This window comes from Equus przewalskii, chromosome 1 (assembly GCF_037783145.1).
Source record: "Equus przewalskii isolate Varuska chromosome 1, EquPr2, whole genome shotgun sequence".
NCBI lineage: Eukaryota > Metazoa > Chordata > Mammalia > Perissodactyla > Equidae > Equus > Equus przewalskii.
Genome location: NC_091831.1, coordinates 130,239,835 through 130,260,973, shown reverse-complemented (window position 1 = coordinate 130,260,973; position 21,139 = coordinate 130,239,835). Strand labels below are relative to the sequence as shown.

Here is a 21,139-nt window from a genome sequence, read left to right as displayed (position 1 = left end):
AAATTTCCTAGGCTATCAAAGAATCCTATTGTAAATCCTAAATGCAGTCAGCCTTCAAATCTGCCTTTTGTGAAGTTTCAAATTTCAAAGTGCACGGGACAGTCATCTATCTAGAGGTGCCTCTGGAGCTACGACAAAGGGGAGCAAATCAGAGAGGTACGAGAAGAAAGTCAGAGCAGCACCTCTTACCAAGGTTCCAAATGAAGTCTGACCCAAAAAAAGTTTCCATTTTGTTGCTTTTTACAAGTCTGAAAACCACTGCGATAGGAGAGGAACTGCCTAACTGAGAAACTACTACATATACTATAGAAGTAAAAGGCGGTCTGGATTTGAAAGTTATCTACAGATCAAATTGTCAGCTTCACAGGGGCAGTGGATTGTGATTGCTTTATCCCATGAACATTCATTCAGTGCAGCACTCGCCACAGGAAGACACTAAATGGTTAGTGAATGAATAAATGGCTGCAGAAGGTAGGGAAAAGGAAATGATGGTAAAGAGGAAAAACATGAATTACATTTCCATATTTTCTAAAAGGATGGCATGTCATAATGGACAAGCACAAGCACAGGTAAGAATATGATTTTTTATGTAGCTGAATTTAATTAACCATGCATACCCACCAGGCTTGACGTCCTTGTAAACAAAGTTTTCCAAGCCATATATGAATTCCCCTGAATGTGCGCCTGCATCCGCATGGCAGCAATAACCAAAACGCAAAGCATTAAGCACCCTTAATTTCACAGATGAAATATGTCTAAACTTAATTCAAAGAATTAGAAATCATAGAACAGGTAAAATTTGGTGACACAAAATGATTTATTTCTAAGGAAATATCCACAGTGACACCATTTTCATCATTTCCACATATAAGCTTTATTTTCATAATATTAAAACAAAATTTCTTAATAATTAAAATTATAGCTATTAATAATTTCAAATTAAGCAAGACAGACAAATATCAATTACGGCTAATGTCTCACTGAATTACTTAAATTTTCAAACAGAGAAAAAGTCTGCTGTTTTGGCTCCCTTTTTGCCTACCATTTTGCCCATTTTAAAGTCAGCTGAAATGCTCTCATCTTACTTTAGTCTGATCTGTTCTCTTTAGATACACTGCCGGAATCCTTTCTAACCATTTGTGTTAACAATAGCTAGATAGCACCATCTTTCATTTCCCTCCCCAAATACAGAGTAGACACCAGAGCAAGTTTAACCTTCCTAAAACAGCTCTGATCATGTCACTCCCTGGATTTTAAAGAAAGAAAAAAGAAACTTACTGACTCTCCCATTGGCTACAGATTAAAGCCCATTACAATACAGAGTTAAAAATATAGGCTCTAGAGCTAAACTGGGTTCAAATTCTAGCTCTATTACTTTCTAGCGGCGTGATCTAGAACAAGTTATTTAACTTTCAGCTTTCTCAACTGTAAAATTGGAACAATAATAGCCCTATATCATATACTTATATCAGCACTTACATCAATAGTTATAACTATTAAATGAGTCAATTCATGTAAAGCATTTTGAAGAGTGACTGGAAAATAGTATATGCTCAATACTCAATAAATGTTAGCTGCTATCACTGTTGTTAGCATCATCATGGCACTCAAATCTCTTAAAACTGGCCTAAACTTAGCTTTCCAACTTACATCGAACTACACTCTATCAAACTCCCAAATCCTTAGCCGTTCCCCAAACATGCTCTATACCTTTCCACCTTCACTGTCCCCTCTACCTAGAATGTCCTCTCTCCTTTCTGCAGACTCATCCTTCTAGACCCAGCTGAAATACATATCTTCACAGTGTCTACTCTGATCTCTTTGGCTGAACAAGATATGTCCATTCTGAACACCCTTAACACTCTATCTATACCTCCTTGATGGAACTCAACACTTTCTCCTGTTTATTATTATGCATACATCTTATTTTCCCAACTAAAATGTAAGTCTTCGACAGTAGGGTCCAGGTATTTTCTAATTTTTGTGTTTACAACAATGTGTCAAGCAGATTGGCATCAGACTTCTCAAAAGTACCTGGAAGGTAGAAGATATTGCCTTCAAAATTCTAATTTAAAACCTAGCATTCCATCCCTAGCCAAATCAAACATGTGTAGAAGTAAAACACAATGACTTTCAGACTTGGAAGGATTTTAACAATTATAAGGAGTGCACCCTTTCTGAAAGGCTACTTGATATGCTCTGGCAAAACAAACTAACAAAGATCAAAAGGGAAGGGACCCAGAAAACAGTGAATTAAACACAGAAGAGTGATGAAGACCAGTCCCAGGATGACAACTGTGTAGCAAGACTAAAAACATAAGCAGTTCACAAGGAGATCTCCAGAAGAAAATGGGGGACGGGGAGGGGACTAATAGCTGGGTTTGGGCAATTGGAAAATAACATTGACAGTCGTAACATTTCATGCAGCACATGAAAAGAATTAAAAGTAAATTTACATAAAAGACTAAGCAAATAAAAAAGAAGCATTTACAAATTCAAGAAAAACAAAAGATTAGATAAGAAATTAAATACAATCATAATGCATCACTTGACCTATGCAGTGAACAATAATTATACTGTCATAGAAATGTAAATTTTAACTAGTAATTGGCCAAAAATTATGATATAACCATATAATGAGAAGATAGGGAGGTGAATTTAGAGGGAAAGCAGATGGTAAGAGAGATAAACTCCTTGATTACCATAACAGGAAATCCTACATAATGCCTTACATTATTAACTTAGATAATAGCAGAATGTTAGTATTTCTAAAACAATGGTTCTCTCCAAGGAGTGGGTCTAAAGCATAAAGAAGGGTGGAACAGGGGACTGACATTTTTCATGATAAGTCTTTCTGGCAAAACTATTGGATTTTTAAAGTGTGTGTATATACTACTTGATAAAATTAACATTTTAAATACAGAATCTACAGTATTCTGAAATCTTTTGACCTCACTGGGAATTCAATCTTTCTCTTTACTTTATAATAGCCTTTTCAGGAAAATAAACTCACTACAATAAAACGAAAGGAGAAAAACATCAAGGAGTTTATTTTTACAGTTAAGCAAACTCTAGCAATAAACTCATAGTTATATGTCAATTTTCTTTTTTCCCCCACATGACAGTAGGCAGCACTCTATTTTATCAAATAAAACAAATTAGGTAACATGTTTTTTTAAAGCAGATCAGCATAAAGACTTCTTCATTTTTGTCATCTGCTGCTTAGAGTTGAATCACTTCTTCATCTTATCTCTCTGAGTCTCTAGACACGTGATGGTGCTTTTGTGCTTTTTAAATCAAGAAACAGAGAGGAAGTCAGCATCATGGTGGAGTGAACTTGCCCGAGACTCTCTCCCCTCCAACATACAACAAAAAGGGACATCCATACTCCAACAGAGGACACCCTAACATAGTAAAAAAAAACCTCGGAGAGACACATAGCCACACGATGGAGGGCAAAGAGGCTGGAGCCCCCCTCAGAGGAGCTAGAATGGGGTAAGAGAGATTTTCACTCCCTCTCCTAAAAACTGCCATTGAGACTCCAGGAGGATCTGTGAAAGAAGGAGCCAGGGAGGGGACGCTGGTTCACAGGATCACCAAGGACTCCCGAGGGCCCTTGCAGCCTAGAGAGAAGCCCTCTAATGGGGCAAAAGCTTTCGTGAGGGGTGACCGCATCAAGCCAACACCCCAGGAGACCAGAAAGTGAGAGCTGATTGAGAAAGCTTGGAGTGCACACAGGAGAAAGCACCCCTTCTCCCACCCACCCTGTGCCATACCACTGCCTGGGATATCAGCTAAAAGCAAAGGGCTCAGAATATGTGGCTCTTGACCCCCCACCCCACCCAGTGGCGATAGGTGGTAACTGCAACCGAATAATATCAGAATGAGAAAGACCCGATCCTCCAACATCAGACACTACCTCAAATCTCCAGACCAAAGAGAAAATGACAAGCACCCAGAACTCAGTCCTGAGGACAGAGAAATATGTAAGCTAAATGACAATGAACTCAAAATAGCTATCATCAAAAAACTCAACAAGGTAAAAGAGAATATAGAGAAACAATTCAACGAGTTCAGGAGCTACTTCACAAAAGAGATTGAAACTATAAAGAAGAATCAATCGGAATATTAGAGATGAAAGACACAATGGAAGAGATAAAACAAAATATGGATTCCCTGAACACTCAAGTGGACATATAGAGAAGGGTAGCAGCATAATTGAAGATAGATATGTTGAAATGCTCCAGACAGAGGAGGAGAGAGAACTAAGACTAAAAAGAGATGAAGAAAGTCTCTGAGAAATATCCGACTCAATGAGGAAATGCAACATAAGAATTACAGGTATTCAAGAAGATGAAGAGAAGAATGGAGCAGATACCATGTTCAAAGAAATAATAGCAGAGAACTTCCCAAATCTAGGGAAAGAGAGAGAAATACGTGTGGAAGAAGTTTCCAGATCTCCTAGACTTATCAATGTAAAAAGACCTACTGCAAGGCATATAGTAATAAAACTGGCAAAAACGAATGGCAAAGAAAGAATACTAAGGGCAGCAAGGCAGAAGAAAATAACCTACACAGGAACCCCTATCAGGCTTTCAGCAGATTTCTCTGCAAGAAACCTTACAAGCTAGGAGAGAATGGAACGACATATTCAAATCTTTAAAAAACAAGAATCTTCAGCCAAGAATACTCTATCCAGCAAAAACATCCTTCAGATATGGGGAAGAAATTAAATCTTTCCCAGACAAACAAAAGCTAAGGGACTCCATAGCCACGAGACGCCCCCCGCCCCCCCCCCCACACACACACACAAGAAAACCTCAAGGACCTCATACCTGAAAAAAGAAAAAAAGGGAGAAAGGAGTCACAAAACACAGAGTAAGGAGATAAATAGAATCAGAACAGGATAGTAAATATTCAACTACAGTATTAGGCTAAAGGGAAGGAAAACAGCAAAAACAAAGACAACCTTGTCACATTAACCACAAACTCCCAACACAAGTTGGAACAAGATATGAGAAAAACAACTTAGGAGGGGAGGAGGAAAGGGACTGAACTGGTTTAGACTAAGGAAATAAGAGGCTATCAGAAAATGGACTATCTTATAACAAGAGTCTGAATACAAACCTCAGGGTAACCACTAAACAAAAAAGCAGAACAGAGACACAAAAAATAAATAAGGAAAAAACAAAGAAAAACATCATTAAAAACTACATAATTCAATGGGTAGACCAAAACACACAGGACAAGAAACAAAGGAAATGCAGGAAAACTGGAAAATGAGTGATAAAATGACAGCATTAAGCCCTCATACATCAATAATCACCCTAAACATAAATGGATTGAATTCTCCAATAAAAAGACAAAGTGGCAAGATGGATTAAAGAACAGGACCCAACAATTTTCTGCCTCCAGGAAACACATCTCAGCTCCAATGACAAACACAGGCTCAGAGTGAAGGGGTGGAAGACAATACTCCAAGCTAATGGCAAACAAAAGAAAGCAGGTGTTGCAATACTTATATCAGACAAAGTAGACTTCAAGATAAGACAGGTAAAGAAAGACAAAGAGGGGCAGTACATAATGATCAAAGGGACACTCCATCAAGAAGAAATAATGCTTATAAACATCTATGCACCCAACACAGGAGCACCAAAGTTCATAAAGCAACTATTAACAAACCTAAAAGAAGATATTAATAATAACACAATAATAGCAGGGGACCTCAACACCTCACTCACATCAATAGATAGATTATCCAGACAGAAAATCAACAAGGAAACAGTGGAATTAAATGAAAAGCTAAACCAGTTGGACTTAACAGACATACATAGAACACTCCATCCCAAAACAACAGAATACACATTCTTCTCAAGTGCACATGGAACATTTCTAGCTTTATAGCATAGAAATTAATTACAAAATAAAAGCTGAGAAAGGGAGAAAGATGTGGAGACTAAACATTATGCTATTGAACAAGCAATGGATCAGTGAATAAATTAAAGAAGAAATCAAAAAATATCTGGAGACAAATGAAAATGATAACATACCATACCAACTCATATGGGATGCGGCAAAAGCTGTATTAAGAGAGAAATTCATCGCAATACAGGCACACCTTAACAAACAAGAAAATTCCCAAATAAGCAATCTCAAATTACACCTAACTGAATTAGAAAAAGAAGAACAAACAAAGGCCAAAGTCAGCAGAAGGAGAGAAATAATAGAAATCAGAGCAGAAATAAATGCTATTGCAACAAAAAAGGCAGTAGAAAGGATCAATGAAACAAAGAGCTGGATGTTTGAGAAGATAAATAAAGTTGACAAATCCCTAGCTTGACTTAGAAAGTAAAAAGAGAGAAAGGTCAGATAAATAAAATCAGAAATGAAAGAGGAGAAATAACAAGACTCCACAGAAATACAACAGATTATAAGAGAATACTATGAAAAACTATATGCCAACAAAATGGATAATCTAGAGGAAATGGATAAATTCTTAGACTCTTACAACCTCCCAAAGATGAGTCAAGAATAAACAGACAATCTGAATAGACGAATCACAAGGAAAGAGATTGAAAGAGTAATCAAAAGCATCCCAAAGAATAAAACCCCAGGACCAGACAGCTTTCCTGGGGAATTTTGCCAAACTTTCAGAGAGGATTTAATATCTATCCTTCTCAAGCTATTCCAAAAACTTAGGGAAGATGGAACACTTCCTAACACATTCTATAAAGCCAACATCACTCTGATACCACAGCCTGACAAGGACAGCACAAAAAAGGAAAACTACAGGCCAATATCGCTAATGAACATAGATGCAAAAATCCTCAACAAAATTTTGGCAACCCAAATTCAGCAATACATCAAAAGGATCAGACATCATGATCAAGTGGGATTCATACCAGGGACACAGGGATGGTTCAACATCCACAAATCAATCAACATGATACACCACATCAACAAATTGAGGAATAAAAACACATGATCATCTCAATAGATGCAGAGAAAGCATTTAACAAGATCCAACAGCCATTTATGATAAAAACTCTTAACAAAAAGGGGATAGAAGGAAATTACCTCAACATAATAAAACCCACAGCCAACATCATACTCAATGGGCAAAAACTGAACGCTGTCCCCCTGAGGACAGGAACAGGAAAAGGATAACCACGCTTATTCAACATAGTACTGGAGATTTCAGCCAGAACAATTAGGCAAGAGAAAGGAATAAAAGGAATCCAAACAGGAGGTGCAGAAGTGAAACTCTTGCTGTTTGCAGACGACATGATCTTATATACAGAAAACCCAAAAAAATCCATCAGAAAACTAATAGAAATAATTAACAACTACAATAAACTTGCAGGGTACAGAATCAACTTACAAAACTCAGTTGCTTTTCTATACTCTAATAACGAACTTACAGAAAGAGAACTCAAGAATACAATTCTATTTGCAATCACAACTAAAAGAATAAAGCACCTAGGAATAATTTTAACCAAGGAGGTGAAGGACTTATATAATGAAAACTATAAGACATTACTGAAAGAAATTGATAACGACCTAAAGAGATGGAAAGAGATTCCTTGCTCATGGATCGGAAGAATAAATATAGTTAAAATGTCCATACTACCCAAAGCAATCTACAGATTCAATGCAATCCCAATCAGAATCCCAATGACATTCTTCACAGAAATAGAGCAAAGAATTCTAAAATTCATTTGGGGCAACCAAAGACCCCAAATTGCTAAAGCAATACTGAGAAAAAAGAACAAAGCTGGAGGCATCACAATCCCTGACTTCAAAATGTACTACAAAGCCATAATGATAAAAACAGCATAGTACCAGCACAAAAACAGGCACACAGATCAATGGAACAGAACTGAAAGCCCAGAAACAAAACCACACATCTAAGGGCAGCTAATCTTCGACAAAGGTGCCAAGAATGTACAATGGAGAAAAGACAGTCTCTTCAGTAAATAGTGTTGGGAAAACTGGACAACCACTTGCAAAAGAATGAAGGTAGACCACTATCCAATGTCATATACAAAAATAAACTCAAAATGGATCAAAGACTTGAAGATAAGTCCTGAAACCGTAAAACTCCTGGAATATAATATAGGTAGTACACTCTTTGATATCGAACTTAAAAGGATCTTTTCAAGTACCATGTCTTCTCAGACAAGGGAAAGAAAAGAAAAAATAAATAAGTGGGAGTTCATCAGACTAAAGAGCTTCTGCAAGGCAAAAGAAACTAGAATCAAAACAAAGAGACATCTCACCAATTAGGAGAAAATATTTGCAAATCATGTATCTGACAAGGGGTTAATCTCCATAATATATAAGGAACTCACACAACTGAACAATAAAAACACAAACAACTTGATCAAAAAATGGGCAGAGGATATGAACAGACAGTTTTCCAAAGAAGATATACAGATGGCCAATAAACACATGAAAAGATGTTCAACATCACTAATCATCAGGGAAATGCAAATCAAAACTACACTAAGATACCACCTTATGCCTGTTAAAATGTCTATAATCACTAAGACTAAAAATAACAAATGTTGTAGAGGGTGTGGAGAAAAGGGAATCCTCATACGCTGCTGGTGGGAATGCAAACTGGTGCAGCCAGAATGGAAAACAGTATTGAGATTCCTCAAAAATCTAAAAATAGAACTGCCATATGACCCAGCTATCCCACTACTGGGTACCTACCCAAACAATTTGAAATCAACAATACAAAGTAGCCTATGCACCCCTATGTTCGTTGCAGCACTATACATAATAGCTAACACATGGAAATAATCCAAGTGCCTATCAACTGATGATTGGATAAAGAAGATGTGGTATATATATATATATATATATATATATATACGATGGAATACTATTCAGCCAGAAAAAAAGACTATTCATCCCATTTGCAATAACAAGGAAGAACCTGGAGGGAATTATGCTAAGCGAAATAAGCCAGTCTGAGAAAGACAAACACCAGGGGATTTCACTCATATATGTAATATAAACAAATACATGGACAAAGAAAACAGTGCAGTGGTTACAGGGCAACAGGGGTAGGGGGTGGACACAGAGGGTGAAGGGGAGCACTTACGTAGTGACAGTCAAGAAATAACGTACAACTGTAATCTCACATTGATGTAAACTATTATGAACTTAAAAAAAAGAAAAAATAAATAAGTGAAAAAATAATGTCTGAAAAACAAAGTATAGTAATTAGTCACAACTATTAATTAATATGGTGAAATGCAAAGTATCTAAAGGTCTGGATTGTCTTCTATCATTCACATAAAAAATAATATATGAAGATGGGATCCATAGTCACAGAAACTAGAAAAAAATTTATATGCAGTTAAGATAATTAAATATATTTCTTGACAATTAAGGAAAAACAATCTCTATCAACACATTTCCCAATTCCTGAATTTATTCTCTTTTATACTCAGAACTTTTTTCTGACAAATCTAACAATGTTAAAAGTGAGTTTCACTTTCTGAATTTTAGTTCTATCCCAACAAAACCTAAATTTTATCAACCAAGAAACCACAATATAATTATTATTATATAAACCTAACAGTCCTATTTACACAAACTTAATACTACAGAAGTTCATCTCCTATAAATACATCAAATCATCCTTAATAGCCTCTCTGCCAGACCCAAACACAGAATTTTCATAAGCACTGAAAACTCAGGAGACAAAATTTCCTAGGTACGCAATACAAAATGTATAGCAGGTTATTGTTTTGCCAATTAAGTTGTCAATGACTAAAAGAGGAGTGGCTTTTTCTCACAGTTCACTAGAAACACTAAAATATTTTTTAAGCAATCCCAGTTATTTCTATCCAAAAGAAAAAAAAGGAGGAGTTGGGGTTTGTTCCTTAAAAGGGAAAATATAACAATTATATATTATAGATTATAAATGTATATTTACATGTTATATCAATATATCTAAGTATATGTCAATATACTTACTGATGAATATATATAATTCTAAGTGGGTGTTAAGAAAATATATTTAATCTGAACTGTTTCAAGAAAGAAATGAAATTCTAGTGTTCTCTAAGTCTTTCTTTTCATTTTTATAGTACTAGTTCCATAATACTAATTAACCAAAAGTGAATAAAAACAAATCATCACACTGGATTGTCATAAAACAAAACGATTATCACCTTGCTTTATTTGGCACATAAAATAGAAAAAAAGAAACTTTTCATAAAAATATAGATTCTTAATCTTCAGCAGAAAGACAAAATGTGCTTAAGTATAAAAAACAAAGGGAAAAAATGTTTAGGCTTTTTTTATTTCTTCCATTAAGATATCTTTTGTATTTTAAGTATTTTAGTAATTTTTTGTAAAAGAATCAGTAATTCTGTAAAAGAGAAAACACTTGGGGCAAAAAAAATTAAAATCATTGATAAACAATTTTAATGGGCAAACTATTTTTAAGAGAGACTTCTTATTGATTCAATTAAATGTCAGTAGCTTAGGCCAGGAAAAGAAATATTATATCTAAATATAAGTTCCATCATTTCTCACTCACTATTTGCCACATCTTTTTAGATAGACCAAAGAGAAATGCCTTAGCATTTCTGGTATCATCTTCTTTCATAACAGAAATATATAAATATGCCACCATATGGCACGATATGATGCAAAATATGACACGAAAATGATATAAAATGCCAGTAACCCTATAACGCAGTCAGCAATCAGGGTGTGATTTGACTTGAAAGAGAAAAACAAACTGCAGGTTTGGAAAAGTCTTCCAGCTCATCACTCTATAGATTACTCTTTTTTTATCTTATCCTATTCTTGCTCCATAAACCAAGTCAAAATAGTCACCAGATTTATTTTTAGATAAAAACAAAATATTAAAACAAGGCAAGATTTTAAAATGCTGAAATCTGAAGAATCATGTTTTCAAAAATCTCCTATACAACATCAAGAAATACATCTGGGAATAGAATTACAGCACCATTTCGTCTAAACATTATCTCACTATATTAATATACTGAACTTTATTATCTTCCAAGAACACAGGTAAAAATGCAGGCAAAGAAACTGTTAACCTGTGGCAAAAACAAACAGGTCTGCAAGAACACAGAGAATTCGGGAAGTCTCCATAAAGTATTTCTGTATAAGAAAAGTGGGAAAATTAAACTGGCAGTGAGATAAAACAATCACAGAAAAAGGCAATGATTCCTAAATGCTAGTCATTAAAATATTTATAATCAATATTTTGAGACATGACTTTAATAGATTCTTTCTTTGCAACTACAGCTATGACAGCTTATGAAAGTATCCTCTTTAAAGTGTATTAAACATATCTAAAATATAGGTATATCTAAGTTTATCTAAAACATAAGCTTACTATACCTTTCTCTGCTGCTTTTTGAAGGGCTTCTTCAATTCGGGATAGCTCTTTCTGTTTAATATCTTGCAAGGATTTTTCTTCTTTTTCAGCATCATATTTAATACCTAAAAATACATAGTTAATTCACACATAAAGAAAGGCAATTAATAAATAAACATTAGGAAAACAGCCTCATTACGATTGTGTATGTGTGTGTAATATGTCTTTTTTTGTAAGGCAAAGAAGGGTTGCATTCTTTAGATTAGTTTTACAAAAAGCTTAAACATAAATGATTCCTATTTATTTACAAAGTTTATATCAAAAAGTAAAGGAGGGAAGGAAATGAATTAAAGGAAGAGAGGAAGATAGGAGAAAGGGTAAGAGGGAAAAAGAGTGAGTAGATAGGTAAAAGGGAGGAACAGAGGGAAGGCAGAAAGTACATTAGAAATTTTTTAGTTATTATATCTGAGTGCAAAAATTGTGAGAAATTACAGAAAACATGCAATAGCTAATACCAGATGGTATTAATGTAGATTGATAAAAAGACTTTCAGAAAGAAATTCAAGAATATGTATCAACAATTATCAGATATATATATCCTTTTTATTAGTAATTTCATTTCCGATAATGTATCCTAAGGAAATAACACAAAAGAATAAAAATGATATCTATAAGAAGGTGTTATAACGTTCACTGTAACAGTAAAAAACAGTAGGCAGTCCACAACGAAATATCATACAGCTTTTCAAAATTGTCACTATCACCACGAAAACTGTGAAACATATTAAAAACATGTATATTAAGTGAAAAAGCCAAATCCATGTTGTAAACATAGTATGATAAATACTACATCAAATCAAGGATGTATATAGTAAAGACTGGAAAGAAAAATATAAAAATAAAAATGGTGGGGCCCGGCCCCACAACCAAGTGGTTAAGTTCGCACGCTCCACTTCAGTGGCCCAGGGTTTCGCCGGTTCCGATCCTGCGTGCAGAGGTGGCACTGCTCATCAGGCCATTCTGAGGCAGCGTCTCACATAGCACAGACAGAGGCACTCACAACTAGAATACACAACTGTGTACTGGGGGGCTTTGAGGAGAAGAAGAAGAAGAGAAAAAAAAAAAAGATTGGCAACAGTTGTTAGCTCAGGCAGCAAGCTTGAAAAAAAATATAAAAATTGTGTTTGTTTTGTGGTTGAGAAAAAAAGTAATTTCTCCTAAGATATCCAAACTTTTCTTAACACTATATTGTTCTTATAACTGAGAAAACATTAATAACAAAAGATAATACTGAAAGATCACTGCCTTAAAACATTAATTAAAAATTAAAATACTATAATTTATAAAGAAAAAAGTCCCCATTTACACACATTTTTGAGAGAACATTCATTCAAAATTAGAAGCAACAAAATGTGAAAAAAATTTTCCAATCCTGAAATCTGTAGATTAAAACATCAGTACATTTTTTAAAACTTATTTCATTTCATTCTCCAAAAGTAAATGTCTAATGCATCTCAACTTAATAGAAAGCCTTAGTTGCAAAATAATTATTCACAGAGAACAGAATGAACCTAATGGTTGAAATCATTCTTTCCAACAATAAAATAAAACTATTTTATATACAAATGTGGTAATACATATGTGTGTATATGTAAAATGTACACTTTAAGTGCATATATGTATATGATTAGTTTATTTAAATTATCTTCTATTTTACTAAACATATTAAAAGACTTAACCCAGGCAACAATTTAATTTCATTGCAATGTTACTGAATGGTTATAACCTAAAGTGACATACTTGCTCCAGGGACAACAAGCAGGTATAATCCCTCTAGGGTCGCAACAACTGCTTCTCCATAAAGGTTCTTCCAAGGAATCTTCAAAGTTAGTTTATCTAAAGAAACATAATATCAACCTTAAATTCTTATTTGGCTGCTCAAGAAGATATACGTTTCTCACTTTCCATTAAGAAAAAAAGTATAACAAAATCTTTCACACATATAGTATGTATATCACTCAGAATAAACAGAAAACTCCAACACTGAAGTTTGCAAAGATCTTTTCCATGTTATATTACTATCTGAAGTGATTATTTACATTGTGCTTTATATTTTTCCAACTTTTTGATAACTATTATTTCACTTAATATTCTCAAACTGTGAGAAGAATGAAGCAGCTATTATTTCAATTTTCAAAAAAAGGAAACAGTCTCAGAGAAGTTAAATTAATTGCTGAGTCCACCCAAGTCACCAGTGAGGATGCTGGAACCAGAACTGGTGCTCTTCCTCATCCAACAGTTGATGGTCTTAATACTGTACATGCTGTTCTGTGCATACCTACGACTACATCTCTACAACACAATTAGAAAATAATATCTGTACAAGATCCCAGGCACTGAAGCAGCAACACAGAGAAGAGTACCTAAGGAACAGACCTTTGACAGTAGACCAAATTGCTACAGTTGGAAGAGGCCGGTCCTAAAGGAAAGGTATACTGCTTTATAATTATGAGTTACAGGCAGTTCAGACCAGTTATATTCCAAATATCTACTTATAAATTACTTGAAAGGTAGAACACACTTCTCTCTTGGAAACAATGGTATTAATCTCAGGTTTTTCAGAGACTGAGAAACTTTTTCACTCATAATATAGATGAACTATGGCCCTGAGCATCACTAAGCCAAGTTTGGAGTTTGATGGGAAAAGGCTACATAGAGCAGGAGAGAAGCCACAAAGGGCACACTCTTGGCTAAATTTTGAAATAGTTAAAACCTCTTTTCTATCTTTCCATATTTATTTCTTTACTCTTTTCCTAATCTCCAGTATGCCCTCTCTCCAGGTTCCTAGGCAGCCAATGTCCCAATCGGCCCTCAACAATACTAGAGAACTTCTATCCCAACCTTGTGTATCTCCAAAGCTTTTCATGTTCCAAAATAAAATACCTTCTCTCACCACAATTCAAAAAATAATAACCCTATAAAAACTATAATTCTCTCAGCGCTGCTGATCAAGACTCTGAAGAGAAAAGAATCAGGTTCAACTAAGTCATACTATTATGTGAATGACTAAGCTACTTACACCACCAGAATCACTGGCACTTTTAAATAAAGATGCTCAAAGTTCAAAGAATTGTTAAACAGGATAACACACTGAAGAGGAAATAAAATAATGCAATATAAAAAAGGATATTTTGATTCACCTGGATGGCTATGTAGGCAAGCCAGTTTTACCTGGAAATCTATTCCCAGGGTTAAAAATCTCAAATTATTTAAATTTTTTTTCTTCAGCTTGTAACCCTCCTGAGTTTCTTAAATGGCTCCCATGCAAGGGGAGTCTAGAGACAATGCCATATACTTCTGGGTCATTTCTAAGTCTGACAATTTTATACTGACCCACACCTATATTTATAATAGATACTGTTATATTTGTAATTACCTCATAAACTCCTAAAAAATTTATTTGATTGCCTTCTTGGTGAGCATGATACTGAAAAAGTGGGAAATGCACCTTTAACTAGCATACCAAAAAGCGACTGTCTGTTCCCTAAACCTTTTCTTCTCTCCATTTACCTTACTTCAGTATCCTGAATTCCACTGGAATTCGGTTATAGTCTGTCTCCCTTTTATAGATAAGAAATTTTTTAAGTAAAAGGATAACCCAGGAGCACCCACAAATATGTCTAGCTCTTAGAACACCAAAACATTCTAGAGCTTACTTAGCCACAGTGACTCTACAGGCTAGGTGTAATATTTCAACCTAACAGAAATTTAATAACTAATACAAATACTCCATAAACCAAAAACAAGGGATAAATACAAAGAAAATATGCTTCGCATCCTTATATGTTGAGTCTCTCATAATTCAGTGAACAACTATGAAGGAAGCCATTCAATTCTTATATACTTTAAAAGCAAAAAGAACAAATTCTGAACCACTAGAAAACCTCTTCCAAAATATAAATCTAGTTATAATAATATAATGAATAATGTAAAAGTTCTTTAGTCAAATATAACTCATCCAACACCCTGGAAATGTGATTGCAATAGTATGTCCTAATTTTAGATCTCTATAACTTCCTTGAGAAGAAAGATATCATATTCATCCTTGCCTCTCCCATAGTATCATATGTAGCATGTGTGCATAAATATCTCAAATGTAAAAGAATGAATGAATGCCTATAACTTCTCTCTAGGACTCCAATTAAGCACGTAGGGCCAAAACAATAATTCTAGAACGCTGCTAAACATCACCACCTCACACAGCACAAGGCTCTGTATAAAAGACAAACAAAAAAGACAGTGCGCGCCCCAGGGATGCTTTCATCTAAGGGAGTGTCTCCTGTTTCAAGGGACAAAGCTTGAAAATGTTACTTTATATTAAAAGGAACATATAAAGCGGACTCAAGCAGAAATATTCAAGTAATTGTTAAGAGATGATAGAATAGTGACGAAGTAGCAGGGTGATGCAGATGGAAGGAAGGACAGTGGCCTAAGCGAAAATTCTAAAGAAAGAGTAAGTCATCAAGGGTTGTAATTTATATTTTTTAAAAAGTAAAAATCAAGTAGTATGGACTAGCTGAGAGGACTTCATAGATTAAACTTTCTACTGAAAAATTTCTTAACAAAGATGTATGCTTAGTTATGGATGATCTTAGCGTGAGAGTTCAGCTCACAGAAAGATTTCCCACTTACCAAACATACTCTCCACACCACACTGCTGCATAATATATCAAGTGAAATGGATGAACATAACAGGAGGGAAAGAAGCTACACTTAAATTTTATTGACTAGAGTTTGCAAATTATACTACTTTCACATATAAAGAAAAAGCCTACAAAATTTCAACATCAATTTTGAAAATTAAGATATATTCTGTGTGGTGGAACTAAAGCCTGAAAAGTATCCTTGCAGTTCAAATGTTCTTCAATTTTAGAGAGTAATTTTGTACCCTTTTGTCAAAAACTTTGAAGTATTTATGTATTATACATAATATACACCAAGTTCAGAACTTCAAAAGCTGTAATCCACATAAGCCAAAACACCTCACATTTTTTGTTCAAGCTAAAAAAGATGTCTTAGATTAAACAACACAGGAAAAATAAAAAACTAAAAGAACTGAGAATAACTCAAATGAAGAGTGAAGTACTTACCAATTTGGCCAGCCTTGACTTTAAAAGGAACATCCAATTCACTCTTCAGCAGGAAAAAAAAAATTTAAAGGACATCTTAAGTTATTAAGCACTGCAAAAATCATCTTTGTATCATCATTTAAATATACAATCACAGCTAAGGAAAAACAGAAAACAAATTTTCTTATTTGAGTAAGTCATAAAGAGTATGTTTTATGGCTGAAAAAAAGTTTTTATTAAGTTAAACCTTTACTTTGAAGAAAGAATTTACAAAAGAAGCAAAATTATAAATAGGAACAATACAAAAGGAGTTTGTAGTTGAAAATAATTGAGTAAACTGGTTATTTGTTTCAATAAACCAAACCAAGCCAGGTGTAAATCCCATGAACTTTTATACTAACAGATGGACATTGCTTATCTGAAATATTAGAATAGGAAAAGAAAGAGTCCTTTCACACAAATATGTTGAAAACAATAACTGAACAATTCTCTCTCAAATATTTAATAAATGAATAAACAAAACAATCTTAAAAGAAAAGGCATTATTTACCAAACCAGCATTTACTTTAGGTAAGTTACTGACAAGTACCAATCAATAATAATAAACTTTCACTTATCTAGATTCCAAACCACTAGAAAATGCAAATAACTTTTTACTCACAGAGGACTAAACAATAACTGATATTCACAATGAGACTTGAGTCTTTAGAATTATTAAAAATTAAACCAATCAGATTCAGATTGTTAAGTGTACCTCAGCATATAGTAATACTATCAAAATCTGGCAACGGAAGTACAGCACTTTAGGTAATAATTAACTAAAGTAATCGGTTTAGTCAATCATCTGATTACTCAACTATTCTAGGTGAACAGGAAACAAACAAAATACTAACAGCTTTTGATAAAAAGTCTTTTTTTTAGGCCCCAAAAAACCGTCCTCACTGGTGATAAGAGAACAACTCTACCCTCCTGGGGCAGCAGGGGCATGAGGGACTGCGGGAGAGAAATTCAGCGGTCTTCATATCATACAGGATACAAACCGTAAACTATGCACTTCTAAAAGTGTGGTCTCAAGCTCGTTTTGATCCTCCTGAAATAGTTTTTCACACAAAATAAATGTAAAGAACCCATATCAAAGTAAACCTCACCAATCCACTTTAATTGGAGAAAGGAGGCTAGTTTGAATTAATGGAGAATACAGACTATAAATATAAACTACAAAACTACAATTACAAAATTGAATTAATGGCGAATACAAACCACAAAATAACTTTAATTATAACCAAAACTCAAATTAGGCTAACAAAGAATTCAAAGAATTTGTCTTCTAAGTATGTTAGTGTATGTTAGATACACATCTTGTCACCACAATTCTATTTATACTTATTTCTTTCTAAAATATTTTCATACATAGAGGAAAAATAATTTTCATTCCAATATCTAGCAACAGAATCTTAAGTTCTACATTTTCAGATAAAATTTTAAAAGTTGTAGTATCCTATATAAAAGGAGGGAAAGAAAATTTGAATGTTTTGAGTGTCCACTACTTACTGGGCTCTACTTTTCATCTCATTCAAGCCACAAAGGCACAGAGATACTATATTGTTTTGTATTATTAACTCAACTTTAAAGATACTAAACTGATGCTCAAAGAAATCAAGAAACTTGCCAAAATTCACACAGGTGGGAAAAGGCAGAGCTCGCACTCAAACCAGTTCTGCCAGACCGTAAGGTCTATGCTCTTTCCACTATGCTAAGCTGTTTTCACTATAACAAAATAAACTGTTACTCTCGTGACAAAGTTCTACCCCTAGGATCTTCAATATCCAAAATTCGCTTCTCTGAGACCAGTCGTGGGAGAGTTTGTGTATGTCTAAGTCTCCTCTAATTACACTGTTCATAATGTAGAAATCCAACCAGAGGTAAAAGCCAGGATTACAAAACACACTGTAGGTTAATTAGAAATCTGACCTATTAATTAAAGAATAAATTCATACTTAAGTGCCTTCATAAACTCAAATTAAGTCCAATCAGCTAAAGCCTAACGAGGGGTGGGGGGTAGAGGATAGGGAGAGTATTGCTTTGTTTGTTTTTAGCTCAATAGTAAATGATATAAATCACTTTCTAGAGCTAGACTCCAAAAAAATCTATTTTACCTCTTAATATTACCATAATATTATAAGGCTGGAGTGTCAATGTATTTCCAAAAATACAATTATTCATTATATAAATTGTTAAAATCAAGGGCTTATTTAGCTGAAAAATATGTACGAATAATTCTGAAGAAAACTACTTCAGTAAGACAATTGTCTGCTATAAAGCTACACAGTCAAATTAGGTCAAGGAAACACATTCCATTTTCCAAGAGATATTATTTTGATCACCAGGAAAAAAAAATTCTAAATCTTTAATCTCAGATTTTCTTACAGCAAATAGTTAAACCACTAATCCTTCTGTGAATGACTCAGTCACTTTATCTGGTACCTGGTACCAGATACCCTGTAACCAAAGGTTTCTAAGAGCTTACCAAATTAACTGAGTAATCAACATAGTTAAAAAAAACTTACCAGAGCATTTTCTTTTATCTGTAGATTATCTAAAGCCACATCACCTTTAAAAAAGAAAAAGAGGAAAAATATAAAGTTAATATACCAATTAGTATAACCTGTCATAATGCAGTGCCAATCACTATGTCACTATGCTAAGTGCTAAGAAGACAACGGTGAGCAAAGCATACTTCAAGAACTAATGAAGCTACAGGCACAAGAGTTGCTATATATGAACAAGAATTATTAACTGTAGTACACTTTAGGTTAGCCCATTGCAAAAGAAATTACAAAATATTTAAACTGACTAATGTTTAAACAGACAATGAAAAAGGATTTAGAGACTTTCAGACTGAAGAACTTCACAACCAAAGAAAGTATCCATCATTTTGAATGATTAAGCCAAAATCTCAAGAGAAGGATATAAAGAGATGACTGCTAGAAGAGATCAATTTTCCTGTAACCCAGGATTCTTTCCTTAATTATGGTGTCAATGAATATTTTCTATAGGGATATGGTGTTAGTCTTTTAAAACGCCAAACATCCTACTATCCCAATGATTATTGCTAATGGTTCTAATATTTTTTAATTAGTCCAACATTTCTTAAATTTATTCAGATGTTAAGTTATAAGAACTAAAGCCATGATGACACTATAACATGACTCAAATTTTAAACACTCTACCTATATTTGTTGATATATAATACTTAAATATTCTTGCTTACATAAAAATTTTAGCAATAGAAAAAAGTTTTCATTTCACTTAAATTCTGTAAAGATTAATAAAACTATAGTTTCAACATTAAATGCAAGCATAAATTATCCAGTTATACATTTTCTTAATTACTTATGATTTTTTTTTTTTAAATACTACTCTTCCTATGCTCTCCATAAATATTTTTCAATCAAGTAACTTTTTCCTCATAGTATTCTGGAGTAAATTAAAAAGGTTAAAAAGTATATTTAATTATGATGCTATTATTAAAGATTTGCTTTTCCCCAAATTTCAGATTTATTCAAACATTTATTAAGCACCTACTATGAGTCAGTGCCATCAATTCCCAAATCACAACACACAGCCGCCACAAAATGACAATCAACAGATGAGTGGTGTGGTTCCCTCACCAGGAAACGAACCCAAGCACTGGCACTGAGAGCCATTCAATCACTAGACCACCATGGCAGGCTTACTTAAGCGCTGAAAAGAGAGAGATGACTAGGACAACCTCCCTGCTATTGGAGAGCTCACAGCCTGACAGAGGAAACTAAATTTCCAAAATTTTGGAAATACTCTATTGGCATTCCAACAGTAGAACGCATAAGATGCAAATGAGGAACCACCTAACTCTGCCTAGGAAGATCAAGAACTTCACAGGAAAGTTAGGCTACAAGGCCAAAGAAACATTCTTTTTTTTTTTTTTTTTTTTTTTTTTTAAAGATTTTATTATTTCCTTTTTCTCCCCAAAGCCCCCCGGTACATAGCTGTATATTCTTCGTTGTGGGTTCTTCTAGTTGTGGGTTCTTCTAGTTGTGGCATGTGGGACGCTGCCTCAGCGTGGTCTGATGAGCAGTGCCATGTCCGCGCCCAGGATTCAAACCAACGAAACACTGGGTCGCCTGCAGCGGAGCGCACGAACCTAACCACTCGGCCACGGGGCCAGCCCCCCAAGAAACATTCTTATCTACACTGAGTAGATAAGAAAAGAGGGCAAACAGACATCCATGAGTAAGACACATTTTAGAAAGCACATGTGGTTTGGTGTAACTGGAGGGTGTGAGAAAAGGATAGGAAATAAAGTCAGAAAGGTTGGCAGGGGCCAGACTAAAAAGGGTTTTTAGGATAGAAAGTTCAGACTGGTCACAACAGAGAGAAATATATACAATAGGGATGACAAAATCAGAGCTATATTTCAGAACAATTACAATACTTTCCTAAGAAATAATCATGGATCTGTGCAAACAATTCGGCTACAAGGATATTGCAAAATTAGTTATAATAGCAGAAAGGATGCCTGGATGGGAGGGAGGACCTAAAGAACTAAATATCCAGGAAGAAGGCATAAATCATAATACATCTACAATTTAGAGCA

At 34.4% G+C, this 21,139-nt stretch overlaps 1 protein-coding gene across 6 annotated transcripts in view; it reads right to left on the bottom strand.

The window, feature by feature from the left end:
• VPS13C (vacuolar protein sorting 13 homolog C) overlaps positions 1-21,139 on the bottom strand; it is a 171,051-nt gene that overhangs the window by 139,513 nt on the left and 10,399 nt on the right. For 4 of the 6 annotated variants that reach the window (XR_011540992.1, XR_011540995.1, XM_070623496.1 and 1 more), the window contains exons 2-6: positions 19,071-19,114; positions 16,525-16,567; positions 13,175-13,270; positions 11,398-11,499; positions 622-684 (exon numbers count right to left, since the gene is read on the bottom strand). Coding sequence is in view for 3 of the 6 variants with exons in the window: in XM_070623496.1 (XP_070479597.1) it covers positions 622-684; positions 11,398-11,499; positions 13,175-13,270; positions 16,525-16,567; positions 19,071-19,114 (348 nt within the window). In the remaining 3 variants the exon portion in view is untranslated. The remainder of the gene's footprint in view (positions 1-621; positions 685-11,397; positions 11,500-13,174; positions 13,271-16,524; positions 16,568-19,070; positions 19,115-21,139) is intronic. The other 2 variants (XR_011540996.1, XM_070623506.1) reach the window with 1 other exon arrangement.